Source organism: Alnus glutinosa, chromosome 9 (genome assembly GCF_958979055.1).
Source record: "Alnus glutinosa chromosome 9, dhAlnGlut1.1, whole genome shotgun sequence".
NCBI lineage: Eukaryota > Viridiplantae > Streptophyta > Magnoliopsida > Fagales > Betulaceae > Alnus > Alnus glutinosa.
The window spans coordinates 2,888,072-2,904,392 of NC_084894.1; the positions used below are offsets into that span (position 1 = coordinate 2,888,072).

Sequence of the window (16,321 nt, forward strand, 5' to 3'; positions counted from 1 at the left end):
AGTTTTGAAACGCCAGGTAAGGCCTCTAAACAACAAGTCATTTAGCAGTTTACAATTTTTTTCTTTTCAAGTGGTTAGCATTGTAAACCACCTAAAAGACATCATGTCAGACAGCATGACATAAAAGTGATAAATGGGTGTGACGAAAATCATTATTTTAAATTTTGACTTAAGTAAGGAGAAAAAAGGTGATTGAGTATGGGTTGATATAATTGCCGAGATGGGACTCAATCCAGTCTGCATCAATGAATCAAGTAATGACAAAGGTAATATAACCAAAAAACAAAAAAACTCTAGCAATAGTAGGACTCTACATCAAGAACAAAAATTAGTTACAAAAAAGCACAGTGGCGACTAGCATCCAAAGGAGAAGAAACCAGAGTCTAAAGAGGACCTCAGGTCCGATAACCAACCCCGAAGTGAAACCTCTTGTCATGCCTGTCACTGAATGCGTATTCGAGCCGCAGGGGACCCAGTGGTGACTCAACTCGGATGCCAAACCCATATCCATATCCACTTCCAGGCTTCAGCCTTGCTCCGGCGGGATCACCTAACAAAGAAGAAAGAATAAACAAAGCACGAATATTTGATTTTAACCGATCCAGCAACTGATGCTGGTTCTAAATTGCTGCCAATATTCCTTTTCTGGATAAAAGGTGAGAAAACGACCTGCCTGAAAGTCAGGGTTCCATTGCCAACATATTTTCAAAGTTCTCCCCATCAAAGATAATAATTCAGCTTTACAGACCAAGCTTTCTAGTCAAGCAGAGACAGTAGACGCCAACAAATTTTCATAGATACTGTCCTTTTCAAACCCAGTCAGTCAGGTCATCTCATGATCATTGCCGTCATGTTAGCAAATATAACCCAAATAATGACTATACATAACAAAAACAAAAAGAAACAAACAGGCAAAAAAGAAAAAAAGAAACTACAAGTGTAAATGAAACAACCAAAAAGATACCTACCAAGCACAGTGTGGCCTGATCCAAGATCAGTTCCATAGTCAGCGAAAATAACTCCCCCTACCGGGCCCAACTGCAAAAAAAGTGGGGAAGTCAAAATGGTGGATTTACAAGATGATATGGCGTTAGCAGAGAGGTGCTGGTCAAAGTGAAGAGGCGTTGCCTTCTTGTTGAACTTTATGCAGTGCATAATGACAAATGCGATGGCCATAGAATTGAAATTAAAAGAAGTTTGATTAAAAGAAATTGACCAAATTATTATCTTTTGAGATTAAAAGAAGTTTGATTATTAAGTCATTAATCTCTCTGGAAAATTTGCTAGTTTGTTTCATAATTTATTTCTTGAAGTTAAGTAATTTGGCCATTTTCAAAATCTTGGTTTTAATCCTTCCTTACAGCCTACAGGAATGACCAAATGGTCATAAGTTGCTCGTCTCATTGACATTCTGAAAATCTTCTAGTATATCAACCCCTTCTAAAATCTCATTTTCATGCTATCATAAGCTTTACATTATCATATAAATTTTTTTCCCAAGTTAATGCTCACTAACATATTCCAACAACTGAAAATCAAATGAGCAAATTCCTTTTTTACCATTCAGCTCTATCAAGGGCCATATCCTTAGCGATCATTAGCCTTCGGACCCACACCTGGGGAGTAAACCCCACCCGCCAGAATCGTGTATCATGTAATCCACGGGAATTTCTAGTGTGCAATGGAACCCTGTCTGAGTCTACGGCTCATCTCAAGCCCACTCTTTAACCACTAGGCTGCACCCTGACGGGTCTTACTCTTCAATTTCTCCTCAAAGATAACTTATCTAAGACAATGAAGACGATCACTTTTGCATATGCTCCTACACTTCCATATCCACTATCCCTTTTATGCTCTCAACTTGGAACAGCAATATGCAAATCACAAGATGCTTAAAAGAACACTCCCCCCCACCCCTCCAAAAAAAAAAAAAAAAATTAATAATAAAAAAAAGGAAGTACCACTTACCATGGGGAAAGAGATTTCTCCAGAACCAACAGCATAAGATCGACCAGAGGCAACAGCACCTTCTTCGTAACCTCTCACACTGTTGGTTCCACCAATAGCAAATGCTTCATGTGGAGGGAAATTACCCACGACATGGCCACCAGACAAACTACCAATAAAAAATAAATCAGATCATCATTTGCTTCACTGGCAATGAATAACAACAATAACAGGGAACTAAGAGAAAAAAGATGTCACCCAGCCGAATGTTCTCACAATAAAGCCCTCCAAGTTACCATTTAGGCACCATACCTTAAAAGAAAGCGAGAAGGACCAATTTCTATACCCTTCCTGGCACGAGCATTCACTCTGTTGAAAGACAACCACTCAGGCAAAACAGGAAGTCCCTGTTCCATATTGACTACAAACTGCAAGATAAACAGAAAGGAGTGTTATGGATAGAGTGAAAAATTATAACTTTACAACGACTGTAAATGTCTAACCATTGAAGAGCCCTGGTCACCAGATCCAGTGTAGACACTCTCAAATTTAGCAAGTAGCATATCATCATGGACTTTGCCACTGCACAGACAAAGAGAAAATTGAGAACATAAGATCAGAAGCAAGTATACTGGACCTCTCATGTATAATTAACAGCTCACACTTGGCAATCAAACTTACAAAAACTGGTAATATCTACTTATCAAAAAAAAAGTTGGTAATATCCACTGGTAAACATGTATACCTTGCAGTAAGCGGACTGCTGAAAAAATCCTTGATAACAGGATCTCCTTTTTCATCACGAACGCCAGCATGCTAGAACAATGCAGATTAATTAATGGAAGCAACACCAGGAATATAAATATACAGGCAAATATTTAATATAAACTACAATCTTTTCACTGGTGATGCATACAGACAATTATGCAATATAATCTACAACCTTTACACTACTGATTCCAGGAGACAGCATAAGGACTGCAATCCCAGCACAATATCAAGATATATAATTTCTCCATAATATATGGAGCACTGGCCAAAGGAAATGGAACCCACTAATACATTTCTCCCGATTTATAAATAATGAACCACCACAGGTAAGGGGAGAAAATCTGTAATTTATGAGCACCATAAAGGTTTTCAAAAGCTTGCCAGTATCACCAGTGTAAAAAGTCATCCTATTTGGCATCAAAACCAGGCATTGGAGATGGCAATTTTAGTCTAAGTACCTGAAAAAAAAGACCCGCTGTTCCACTCCACTTAGGCCTGATTGGTTGGCTGAATTCTATACCAGCTGTGAAACGGCCAATGGTCAGGCAACTTCCATCCGATTGGTCACCATGAACAAGTGTTCCAGGGGTTCTTGAATTCTAAAGTAAAAAATTTTTAAAATAAATTACGCAATAATCAGCTTGTCGTCATCAAGAGAAACATAGTACAAGGAAAAAAAAAGAGCAACAAATTAGATTACCTGAACCATTATTGTTCTGGATGTCCGCTTGTCATCTCCTTCAATCCATGGGTCGGTATAATTTATGCGGAATATTGAGTCAATCTGGCCCCTCTCTAGAGAGATATTGAGTTTCTGGTTTCTTCCAAAAACATTCCTATGAGAGTATGCAAAGCTGCAATTGAAATAAAAATATAAATAAGCTAAACAGCAAAATCATGCGAAGTAACAAGAATCTAGTGCAACACTAGATGCTATGGGCACAAATTGTGTTACTTCCCAAACAAGTATTCCTTCACATCACAATAACATTTGGATACATCAAAACTTTTTACTTACAACTGGGAAGTAGGTCAGAGAGGTTCTATTCTGTAATAATACTTGTAAAACTAATGTAACAGTTTTCATTAAGGAAATAATCAAACGATGGAGTTCTTCATAAGATAAGATAATATGTAACTAAACAACGAAAATTATATCAAATAAGAAAAAGAATATTTAATGTTACAATGTGTGGTAGAAAGGCAGAAGATAGCTTCTACAGAAAAATGAAACCCATGCCCTGTAACACCCCAATCGTACATTAGAAAGATTATTAGCCCACATAAAGTGGGTGAATTATAAAGTCCCACATTAGTTCCTTACTAGGTAAGACTGGACTTTATAAGCGATTATAGACAGTTCCAATTGCAACTCGACTAGTCTTTTTAGATTGATAGCTCAGATATGGCTAACACTTTCTTTGAGTCGTTACAAATGATATCAAAGCAACCTAGTAACGTCATGTGATATTGAAGCACTAAATAATGTGGCCATAAGGAGGACGTCAGGTATTTAAAGATGGAAGATTGTGACCCCTGAGTCCTACATTGGAAAGATGATTAGCTCACATAGAGTGTGTGAATTATAAAGGAGCTCATGGGTGCTAAGTTACATATTTGTTGATTACTATGTGAGATTGGGCTTTATAATTGATTCTAAGTAGCTCCAATTGCAACTTGATTAGTCCTTTTGGAGTGATAGCACATATTTAAGTCATTACACGCCCTTCTCAAAAATTGCAATAGCAATTTGCGATAATAAATTCCCAAAGCCAAAATGCTATGGTTTGTATGGATATGTCATTACCGTATAATAAAACCAAGATGAACAAGTTGATGAGTTGGGTATAAGCTCTTAAATGAAGAGGAGGCATAACCCAGCGAACTTCAAATTGTGTCGACTCCTATGTTATATGAACTCACATACAGGTCTCATTGTGTGTACAAGTTAAAAAAATTGAATCCAACATGTAATATTGTCTCAAGATAAGCACTTCAGAATGAGACAAAAGCACAAGCAAGGTAACATGCTTTGACTCAAATCAATTTGTAGCCTCTGAATCACTTCTGGATTTTTTTATTTTTATTTTTAAAAAAAAGAATAGATAAACTAAACTGGTCATTTCTGTCCTGAGTTATGGATGCATCAAAACAACCAACTGCATCATAAAAAATGCCTCATTGCTCCATTGTACATAGAAAGGTTCCTTGAGATAAAATTTTCATTACCGTGCATGGATATCATGTAATGAAAAAGGAAGAATTAGAATTGAAAAAAGGCACCAACCAAATAATGTAGTTCATAAGCTTACCTTCCAATGAGTCCTGCTGGGCCACTTGTAATCCTATAAATTGAAATATCACCGAGTAAATATTATACAGCGCAAGTTAATCTAAACTTAAGCTTTGAAACAAAAGTAAATTTTTTAGGTAAGATTGCTTGCATGATAGTGCCCTTCAAACAAACACACTTATGACTTACCCACTTGATATTCCACCACCAGCAGAAAAACCTCCACTTGGACGCTCAACAACATTCATTACCATATCAACCTTACCAGTATCTACCATGTTGCAAATAAAATGTGACAACAAATAAAAAAATAGGATGGGGAAAATCAAAGATTAAGGAAAACATGTAGAAGCTCATAAACATGCGTAGAAGCATCTCCACTCAATAATACACATAAGATCATTACAATGAAAAATATACCCCAAAAGAAACAAGAGTGCAATCAACAAAAAATTGTCAATAAACCAACCTCATGGAGGAGAAAGACAAGCCATGCTTGAACCTCAACAGTCCAAATCCACAGAATTATTCTCACGGTTTTCAACTAGTGACCAGCAGTTGGAAACTAATTCTAGATTTTATTATGCAAACATCAACATAAAAGGCCAGTAACCAAGAACAATCATATTCCAATAATGGATCAGAATTATTGGGAGACGATGATCTTTCACGGGATCCTCATGCCAATTCTCTGTTCCAAGTCACCCATGAGCTCTCTGATCCACTTTATGTGAATGCCATACAATAGATTTTATTTTTTCATAGGTAATAAGTCAATCTCATTTTGATAAGCCAAACTCATTATAAGCGTAAGGTACCCCTTAGTACATTGGGAGTATCATACAATAGATTTGCCGTAGGAGTTTATTATAATGATCATCATATTTGCAATTCTGAGTAGGATTTGAAGCGGTTTCCTGAAATTACATTCTGCCTCTAATTCAAATCAGATCAGTTTCTTATTAAAAACTACTCTTCAAATGTACAGAAGGATTTTCCACATCAGCAACATTTTTCAAGAGCTCCATAACTTTTTTAATAACTAGCTTAGCATTTCAAAGAATAATTTCTAGTTAGCTTAGCGTGTCTTATAAAATATTATTGCAAAGCAAATAAATCTCAACAGGGAATGATTCAGAAGGAAAAGATTTTACTCACCACCTGCATGCTGGGCAATAATGCTAACATTTTCCATGATTCCCATGGTTGATACGGTCTCCTCATCTCTTTTTCCTTGAAGCATACTGTACACCTGAACAAGGATCATCCAAAGTGAAAATATCCTTACAGTCAGTATTTAACAACTAAATACTGTGCATTTCCATAAGGAAGACCCATTTATGGCACAGAAAAAGGAAATCATTACTCTTCAGGTTCCAATTCAATCAATGTTAACAACTAGCATCTCTGAATACATCATTGTGATAATGAATAACAAACAAGAATATATTTTCCTCCCAATAAATTATGATGGCAAACAAAACAAGAAAGACACAAGCAAGAGCAACTTTTGTATGCATAAATATAGAAATACTATTTTTTTTTTTTTAGCTGAAACTCTTTCCATCACTGGTTCTTTATAAAGTAGAACACCTGTTCCTAAAGAGATTGTCTTGAGTACCATTGTGTATTTAAGTGCTAAAAGCTAGGCAGATGATATACCTGACCCTTCTTGGTTGTAAGTTGTCGAAGTATTGTTTCTGGCTTTGTCTTCCCTGTAGTGGGCTCACCGCTGAAGATATAACAATAAAGCATAAATTAGTCATGAAATCCTATGCATGTGAATCAAATAGGCAACTCTTACGTTTTTCTGTCCAGGAAACTTATGGATATCTTATTGACCACGGCTTCAGAAACTTGTAACCTAAGAATACCCCCAGAGAGAATCTCAACAGCTGAAACCTTTGAGAATTATAAAAATCAATTATCCATTAATATGAACAGTTGTCTTCACAAACCTTGAGTATATAATAAATCATCTCAGCATTCCTACCAGACCAAAAAAAAAAATCTGCATTTCTGCACAGTAAACATAATTAATTTTCAGAGATCAAGCACTAACCATGGCAACAAACCCCCGCTCCATGTACCATCCATTGATAGAAGATATAGCTTCATTTAAACGCCTGAGATTAATCACTTTTCCTGCACAGCTTGACACCAAAATTCAAAAACAATAAAGGTCTCTTATGAGCACATTCCAAAACTGGCAGGCTAAAAACCAAATAGTATCATATAAATGCATGCATATACACAGGAGTACACATATAAGAAGGTATAAAAAGACCTACCATATCCATCACGGAAAGAATCCTCTAGAAATTTTGCTGGAAGAACATTAGCTCCTTCACAAACCAACCCTTGGAACTCCTGGTTTGGTTCTACCTTATGCCACAATAAAACCAATATTAAGTTCTATTCCATGCCAAACCAAATAAGAAACATGTTCCCAAAAATTCTTAGGACACGAGTGTGCATTTTGCACAAAAGATTACCCACAAAATGCCATACTATTCTTAACCACTTTGTAGTTAACAAGATATAGATTCGGAGGAAAGTTCAGAATGTCCATGGGAAACAACTACTAATTTACAATCTTAAAAACCAACACCTTGCAAATGCGTATCAATTTACACAATGCTCAACCAACAATTATACCTGAAACACCAATCTGATGCCGTCCCGCGTGTCGACCGCGACGGGTATGCACGAGGAGAAGTACCCGCTGTGGATGATTCGATGCACATCCTCCTGAACCTCGAGCACCGTGAGCGCGGAGTTGGCTCGGCACGCCTTAAGCGCCTGCAAGGCCTCCATTTCCAGGTCTTTCCTCTCGAGCTCCTCGCCGTCCCTGTTCCTCACCAGCACTTCGCTGATCAGCACCCTCTCCTCGTCGTACACTCGACTCGTGGAGTGTCCCTTTGGCTGAGCCTCCCTCCCCGAAGAGTCTCCCTGAGTCGCCGGCTCGTCGGGCCGATTCAGCGCCAACGAAGCCGAACAGAGAAGCGAAGATTTCGGTACCAACAGCCTCTGCTCCTCCTCCTTCCCGTATCGACTTCTCGAGCCCGATTTCTGAGTTCCAAACGACTCTGCTTGAGTCGACTCGTCCGACCGAATCAGAGACAACGACGCCGAACAAAGAAGAGAAGATTTTCTCGTCTCAGTGGACCGATTCCAGAAATGAGAGAATCCCGGGCGGAATCGCTTGAAATCCGAGCGAGTCTTGACAGAGTCGATGAGCTGAGCAAGCGAGTTCCTAGTCTTCGCCATTTGCGAAGCTAAGGTTTGGGAACAGAACGGGAATTTGAAGGGTGAGGGTTGTGGAGGGAGAGGGACTTTGAGAGAGGACGAAGTGAACCGTACGTCATCGTTTTGCGGCATCGTTATTGACACAAGAGCGATTGCCGGATTGAAAAAGAATTCGGATGCGTGTTAGAAGTATGTCCAGAATCAACACTGATAACACATGTAGAGTAATTAAAGGAGAGCAAGAGACTCACAGAAGAGTTGTTGCCCATCTGCTGAAGATGAAGAGACTCATGGCATACAATAAAGTAAAGAGCGCGCAGTTACGAAGCAAAGAATATGCAGAGACTATTTATAGACAGAATACTGCATGCCAAGTTTGGACTCACTTGGCTAAGAAATTTGCTTCTAATTCTCATTCAAGAATCTCACACCTCAAGGCTCAAGCATCAACTCCATACGTTAAAATTAGGGATCCAAAAATTGCTCAAATTACATGCTTTGTTGCAAAGAGTTGGGCTGACCAACTTGCTGCAGTTGGTAAGACTGTAGATGATGAGGACCTGATATCTTACGTTGTAGGAGGTCTCAACCCTTCATATCACCTCATTTATCACCTCCTTGAGCTTTGCTACAAGAGAAGCCTCAATTTAATTCGACAATTTTTCAATGCAATTGCTCAATTTTGAGCACTTATTGAATGCTCATGTGAAGACAGTCCCACCTGAAGCTAATCAGGTGGCTTTCTTCACACAAAAGCCAAAACAGCAACACTACAATAGGAAGCACAAGTTTCAGCCACCGAAAGCTTTCAATCAGCGATATCAACCTTCTCAACAGTATCCAAATCAGCCAAATCGGTCTCTGCCAATCTCCAAAACTGTAGGACCCATGCAGCATAATGGTAAATGCTTCTCAAGTTCTCAATTTTTTACTACTAATCGGACTCCCTGTCAGATCAACAGGCACTTGATTACTACCTTCGTATGAATTTCTCATACCAAGGTAGGCATCCACCTTCCCAACTAGCAACCATGGCAGCACGTACACATGATATTCAAGACAATGAACAACCATGGTACTTGGATAGTGGTGCAAACATTCACGTAACTGCAGAACTTGAGAATCTGACTTTGTAGCAGCCTTACCAGAGAACTGACAGTGTAACAGTGGGAAATGGAGGAGGATTGCAGATTGCCAACACTAATTCTACTCTTATTTCTACTCCTAAAACTCTATTCCATTTGCATAATATATTACATTGTCCTAATGCCTCTTGAAATTTACTTTCAATTCAAAAGTTTTGTAAGGATGATAATTGTTATTTTATTCTTACTTCTACCTGCTTTGTGATTTAAGGATTTGCTGACCACGAAAATCATCCTGCAAGGGTCGAGTGAAGAGGGGTTATACCCCATCTACCTCAAACAACCTCTACAGAGAAAACATTCGGCTAAGGCTGCTTTCAGTTCATCCTTTATTGCTTTCCTAGATGTCACAACACCTGTTCATGTCTGACATTCTAGGCTTGGTCACCCGTCAGAGTCCATCATTCAGAAACTAATTAAGGAGTCTTTGTTACCTATGTCTGGTTCGATTAAGTTTAATAAGGTGTGTGAAGCATGTCATGTTGCTAAGAGTAGGAAATTGCCTTTTTCTGATTCCATAGGAAGATCTACATATCCTCTTGAATTAATTCATTCGGATGTATGGACTTCACCAGTCGTATCAGTTGGTGGTTGTAAGTTTTACATTGTTTTTTATTGATGATTTTTCAAGATTTGTTTGGTTGTTCCCATTAAAACAAAAGTCAGACGTGCTTGTATGCTTTATTAAATTCAAATGTCTCGTAGAAAATTTATTCTCCTATAAAATCAAACAACTTCAAACTGACAATGACGGAGAATATGTTTCTGCTGCATTTAAACAATTCACTAACTAGCATGGCATTCATCATAAATTTACATGTCCTTATACGTTTGAGCAAAACGGAATTTCTGAAAGAAAATACCGCCGCATTACTGAAACTGGCCTTGATCACTCTCTTAGCACAACCAAAACTTCCATCTATTTATTGTGTTGATGCTTTCCTCACAGCTGTTTACTTAATCAATCGTATGCCTACTCTTGTATTATAACGTCAATCTCCTTTCTTCAAATTATTTCAACATCATCCTAATTATGCTTTTCTCAAAACCTTCGGATGTGCTTGTTTCCCTTTGTTTAGGCCTATAATTATCATAAATTTGCCTATAGAAGCAAAAAAAACATTTTCTTAAGCTATAGTTCTAATTAAAAAGGGTAATAGGTGCTTAGATCCCCAAACCAATTGTTTGTGTATATCAAGACATGTTATTTTTTATGAAACAGCCTTTCCAACAACAACATTTTCCCCTGACACTTGGCCAACAAGGGATGATTCAGTTGGTTTTGTTTCTTCAACATCACCATGTCTCTCTCTATTTCCACCTGATTCTTCTATTCTTGCTACTAACTTTGCACTACTGCAAATAGTGGCGGAGCCAGGATTTTGGGTGGAGGGTCAAGAATTTGTTTTTCTCAAGCCAGGATCGGTCGGCAAATTTGCTAAAACTACCTCAATACGAGCTCGTTTAATATTTGATTGTAGCTCAGTTGAATCATTGTTCTCCATAATCTTAGGTAACTACAATTATATATTTTATACAATTAATATATGAAACAAAAACTATATATATTCGTAAACAATTAAATATAAAAAAAATTATATAAAAAAAAAAAAGCAATCTAAATATAAAAGAACAATAAATTGAAAAAACAATTCAAATATAAAAGCTTAAATCTTAAGCAAAATAAAAGTTTATTACATACCTGATAGGCTGATACTGAAAGGCTGGATTTTGTTTAGAAATTGATTTGAATGGTTGAACTTTGAAGGTTTAGTTGAATGGTTGAATGTTTGAGTTGGAACTTGAAAGAAATACCTAACAAATTCTACAGAGCAAATTTTTCTACTATCTGATTTCATGCTTTTCCATGATTTGTAAAAATAACACTCGTGTGTGTTAAGTTTAACCCAAAGCTCTTACGCTCAAAGCCTCAAAGTCTAAAAAATTCTGACTGAGATTTGACATTTTGATTAAATGACTCGCAAGCGGCTCTAAACTCACTCAACTGGCTCAAGTCAAGACGCATGTCGCACACTGACCCGAGATGACACAACATCACACACACACACACACGTCGCAAACTAACTGGGATTTTTTTTTTTTTTTTTTTTCCTGAGCCACAAGATGTCATGTGCCTTGTAGGCTGTAGCTGTAGAGTTGTAGGCTTGAAGTTTGGTAAGCAGTTCATTAAATTCATTTGACTTTTTTCACATAAAGCCACGACTTCAATCCCTTGTGATTTGTGAAGACTCAAGTTAGTAAAGAGTACTCAAGACTACTTTGATAGGTAGCATAGGCTAATAACATGCAGGTGACGTGCTGGGCACTGGTTAGAAGTTGCAAAACCTAGGCTAAGGCTACAGGAGCTACTTATTTCTCAATTATTCACTTCATCTAACCAAACGTGCGCCAGCTTTCATCCACTTCCAAACTCAAGTCATCCATTATTTATTTATTTATTTTTATTTTTAACTAAGTCATCCAACTTTTAAAATTGAGTTTATGGGTGTTGGGTCCGGACAAGCTAGAACCCGTGTCCGGACGGGTTGATCAGAGAGTCGATAATGACTCTTCGTGGGTTGTGTCCGGACAAGGCACACACTGTGTCTGGATAGGCCACTTTCGTGTTCGGACAGGCTTCAATTTAAAACGCTAATTGGCGATTTTTGAGCCATTTTTGTTTTCCCGAATTTCTTCACCCCCTTGCGCCATTTCCTTAGGGTTTCATCTAAAACCATTGATTCTTGAAGATCTAGGCCTCCAAACTCAAATCCGAATCCAAAAACGTAATCTACGAAGTGAGATTTACGTTTTCACCAATCGATTTGAGGTTTTGAGTGTTTTGGAGCTTCCTAAGTAATTTCCAAGCCTTGAGTCTCATTTGGTGGATGATTCTTCTTTAAGCCATAAACCAAGCAGCCAAAGTGAATATTTTACTCACTGAGAACTTAAGGAGTTTTATGTTATGTATTTATAATTGAACTATTGTTATTTATGTTGATTATATGCAGGGTGGAACCAAGATTTTTGGTAAGGGGGAACGAATTTATATAAATATGTAACTACGTACATAAGTATATAGATACATGTAGTTTTTCGCTCTGTGTGTGTTTGTACTTGTTTATGTAAAATAAAAAATATAAAAGCCTTAAATTTAATTCCATATTAAATTGTAAGTCATGCAAAAGTTACATGTCTATTTCAAAATCATCTTAGAAAACATCAAGAGAACTTTCCTTTGGAATACACAAGTTTCCTATTTTTCTATAAACATGTACAAAAAAAAGATCCCAAAAAAGAACATAGCTTCTCCTTCAAATTATGCTCGACGACGATCGCTGATAGAATAAAATTCATCAATTATCATCTCTAAAGTGAAATTCTTAACAATTTCTTTATCAATATAAACTACCATATGGTCTGCAAGAAATTCATCTTCCATTCTACTACACAATCTAGTTTTTATAAGTTTCATCGTAGAAAAAGCTCGTTCTGTAGTCGCAGTAGAAACAGTGAGAGTCAACACTAGACGAATCAACCTGTCAATCAAATAATAGATCTTTGACTTTCCCGAATTTGCCAATCCTATGCATAACTGAGATAATGTAGACATATTTTGAAAATCTGAATGCTTTAGCACATCAAGCTTATAATGTTCCAATTGAAACTTCAAATAGAATCTTTATTGCACGTTGAAATCTTTAGAATAAAACTTCTCAGCTAATTTGCATATATCATCAATCTCAAATGATTTGTATGCATCTTTAGGGCTTGAAGCAGAGCTAAGAGTGAGGAGTTCTACAACTTGCTCACCAAATCTACTTTTCAATTCTTATAATTGAAAGTCTATTGCAGTAGTAAATATATCAACTTTAAAATGATGCTCAATTGTTGTTGGAGACCCTTCATCTTGACAACAAGATCGACCTCGAGCTCTACTGTAATGAGCATTCATATCGGGAATATCAATATCATTTTCTTCACAAAATGATTTAACAGTAGCAAGCAAAGGTTCCCACCCATCTTCTCTCCTCTCTTGAATGAGTGATTGTGTAGTTGAAACTTGAGTCATGGCATTTAAAATGTCTAGAGATTTTTGTTGCAAAGTTTGACACAACATATTAGTGAGTCCCATAAGATCTTTCATCAAATGCAATATCAAAATAAATTCAAATGATGTTAATACCATGTAAGCCGCTTCAGCATCACCGTGTTAAGAATAATTAGCTCATTCCTTGGAGATATTGTTGAAAACTGAACAAGTTGAACCAAACATTTTTATCAAGCTGCAAATAGATTGACAATGAGATGACCATCGAGTATCTCCAGGTCGTTGCAAAGTACCAATTTGGTTTGCCCCCTTTCCAGTCTCAATTTTATTAGAAACAATCAAACTTTCAATTTCAACAGCTTGAGCAGCTTGTAATTCATCATGGCATTTTGAAGAACCACCAACAATATTGATAATAGAAGCCAACTGAATAAAGAACTGATGAATATGCTTGGCTTCTTTAAATGCTGCAACTAAAGCTAATTGTAGTTTATGAGCCATGCAATGCACATAATATGCAGAGGGACAATCCCTCAGAAATAAAGCTTGTAACCCATTCCATTCATCACGCATATTACTACCTCCATCATATCACTGACCTCGAATATTCTCAATTTGAAGTTTGTAACGAGAAAGAACAACACATATATTCTTTTTCAAAGTTGCTGCAGTAGTATCATTGACATGCATACCATGAATGGATCGCTCTCTTATAAAACCATCTTTATCAACAAACCTCAGATTAATAGCCATTTGCTCCATTTTTTACTCATCCCGAGCTTCATCAACAAGAATGTAAAATTTGGCATTCCCAATTTCTTTTCGAATCATATCCTGCACTTTATTTGCAATGATATGTAGAATTTCCTTTTGAATTTTGGGTAATGTATATTTCGCATTCCTTGGAGCATTTTCCAAGACTAGTCCAGAAACACCATCATTATTAGTTGCTAGGAGCTTTATCAATTCAATGAAGTTACCTTGATTTTTTGAGTCAAGCCTTTCATCATGACCTCTAAAGGCACATGCTTGGAATGCTAGCCATTGAACACTATCTATTGAGGCTTTGAGCCGTAACCAATTATTCTCTGTTTCTTGTGATGTTTGTTTTTCAACTAACTTGTTAATATGCCGTGGCCGATTCATCAGATCCTCACAACATTTCACAGCATTTTTATGTGGTGAATTTGGATCTTTCCCCATGTGTCCCATTAAAGAACTATTCATTTTGTCGCTTGCCTTTTTCCAATTGTTAAAGCATTTCACAACAAATGCATTTGATTCTGGACAGCCTGTTGATTTCTTAGCAAAAACGTAGCATTGAAGACAAAATATGACATTCTTTGATTCCGAGTACTCCAAACAAGTTGAGAATGTGTTGAACCAATAAGTTTGAAATCGGCGACGATTATTACCCTCTCTTGAAAATGGATATTTCGAAAGAATGGGTTGACATGAACCGGCGTTAATATAAGCACGTTGCATTTCATCTTGTAAATTTACGGGAAATTCTCATATTTGCGGACGTAATCTTGGATCACGTTGGAAAATGGTAGCATCCATTTCTTCAGGCTGAATTAAACTTGGACATTTGGAGGGGCGCTCATCAGTCACTAAAGCTTCAATTTCCATTGCTAAAGACGTATCAGTATTGACTTTTGAGTGATTACCATCTTTTCTCTTAAAGAACGAATCAAGTGTTTTTAGCTTGCCCATATTTTTCTTAACTTTAAGAAAAATTTATGGATCAATAATTAACCTGAAAAATTCTAGACGTTAAGATTTTTATTAGAATTTTATCATAGTTCTTATTACTACTAACAAGTAATACTTACTATAGTTTTTATTACCACTAACAATAAAAAAAACACAAAAATACACAATAGTATAAACTACTAGTTTTGGAAAAAGTACACATAACCCTCTCAAACTACCACCTCATTGTCAATGTCTCCCCAAAACTACCAATTGTGTCAATGTCCCCCCCTAAACTACAAAAAACTATCAATTTCTCCATAATGACAAAAATACCCTTCATAAAATTATTAAAATAAAATAAAAACTAAAAAAATATTTTAAAAAATATAAAATAACAAAAATTTATACAAAAAAAAAAATTAAAAACTGTTTTTTTTTTTTCGTTTTTTTTTTGTTAAAACAAATTATTTTTGTAAGTTTCAGTTATTTTTTTTGTTTTGTTTTTTTTTTAAAAAAAAAATGATTTTTTTTTTTTAAAAAAAAAATTTAATAAAAAAGCCGGTTTTTCCTTTTTCTTTTTCGTTTGTTTTTTTTTTAAAAAAAAAAAAAACTTTCTTTTTCGTTTTTTTATTTTTTATTTTGTTTTTTATTAATTTGTTTTTTAAAAAATAATATTTTAGTTTAGTTTTTTTTTTCGAATTTATAAGGACATTTTTGTCTTATTCAAAAAAATTTAGGGTTATTTTTGTCTTTTTGTTGGTATTAGGGGGGACATTGACATTTTTTGGTAGTTTGAGGGGGGTAATTGACACAATTGGTAGTTTGGGAGGTACATTGACAATTGAGTGGTAGTTTGAGGGGGATATGTGTACTTTTCCCTAAAATAAACTAAGCACAATTTATAGGGTCCAAGAAAAATTGTTTCTTTGAGCGTAGACTCTCTCTCTCTTTACAAAATCTCTCAAAACCCCTAACAACAACAATGATGAGAGTCAAGTCATAACAATATTGCAGCGTCCAAAGTTTAAAAGATAAACCCATTTAAAAGTCAAAACATATTTGAAAAGAGATTTATTTGAACCATTGCTTAATGTGTAATGTGTACAGAGACTTCAAAAAGCAAAGCAACAAATGGACGACTTGAGCATCAAACAATACACACCACCA

At 36.2% G+C, this 16,321-nt stretch overlaps 1 protein-coding gene across 4 annotated transcripts; it reads right to left on the bottom strand.

Moving 5' to 3' along the window:
• Window positions 1–250: 250 nt before the first annotated feature.
• LOC133878240 (outer envelope protein 80, chloroplastic-like) lies at window positions 251–8,837 on the bottom strand. 4 transcript variants are annotated; one of them, XR_009901858.1, is made up of 17 exons: window positions 7,670–8,837; window positions 7,303–7,396; window positions 7,074–7,156; window positions 6,816–6,913; window positions 6,674–6,743; window positions 6,170–6,263; window positions 5,201–5,282; window positions 5,031–5,063; window positions 3,419–3,572; window positions 3,177–3,317; window positions 2,693–2,763; window positions 2,451–2,529; window positions 2,260–2,375; window positions 1,969–2,116; window positions 969–1,038; window positions 674–800; window positions 412–550 (listed from the first exon to the last, which is right to left on the bottom strand). XR_009901858.1 is itself a non-coding variant. In XM_062316771.1 (16 exons), the coding sequence occupies exons 1-16, from the start codon at window positions 8,390–8,392 to the stop codon at window positions 396–398; spliced, it is 2,211 nt and encodes a 736-aa protein (XP_062172755.1). In that variant the 5' UTR covers window positions 8,393–8,831; the 3' UTR covers window positions 251–395. The 4 variants fall into 4 exon arrangements, 2 of the variants coding, with proteins under 2 accessions (XP_062172755.1, XP_062172756.1); XR_009901859.1 differs by having other exon boundaries at window positions 415–550; window positions 670–800; XM_062316771.1 differs by lacking the exon at window positions 674–800 and having other exon boundaries at window positions 251–550; window positions 7,670–8,831.
• Between the last annotated feature and the right edge of the window lie 7,484 nt (window positions 8,838–16,321).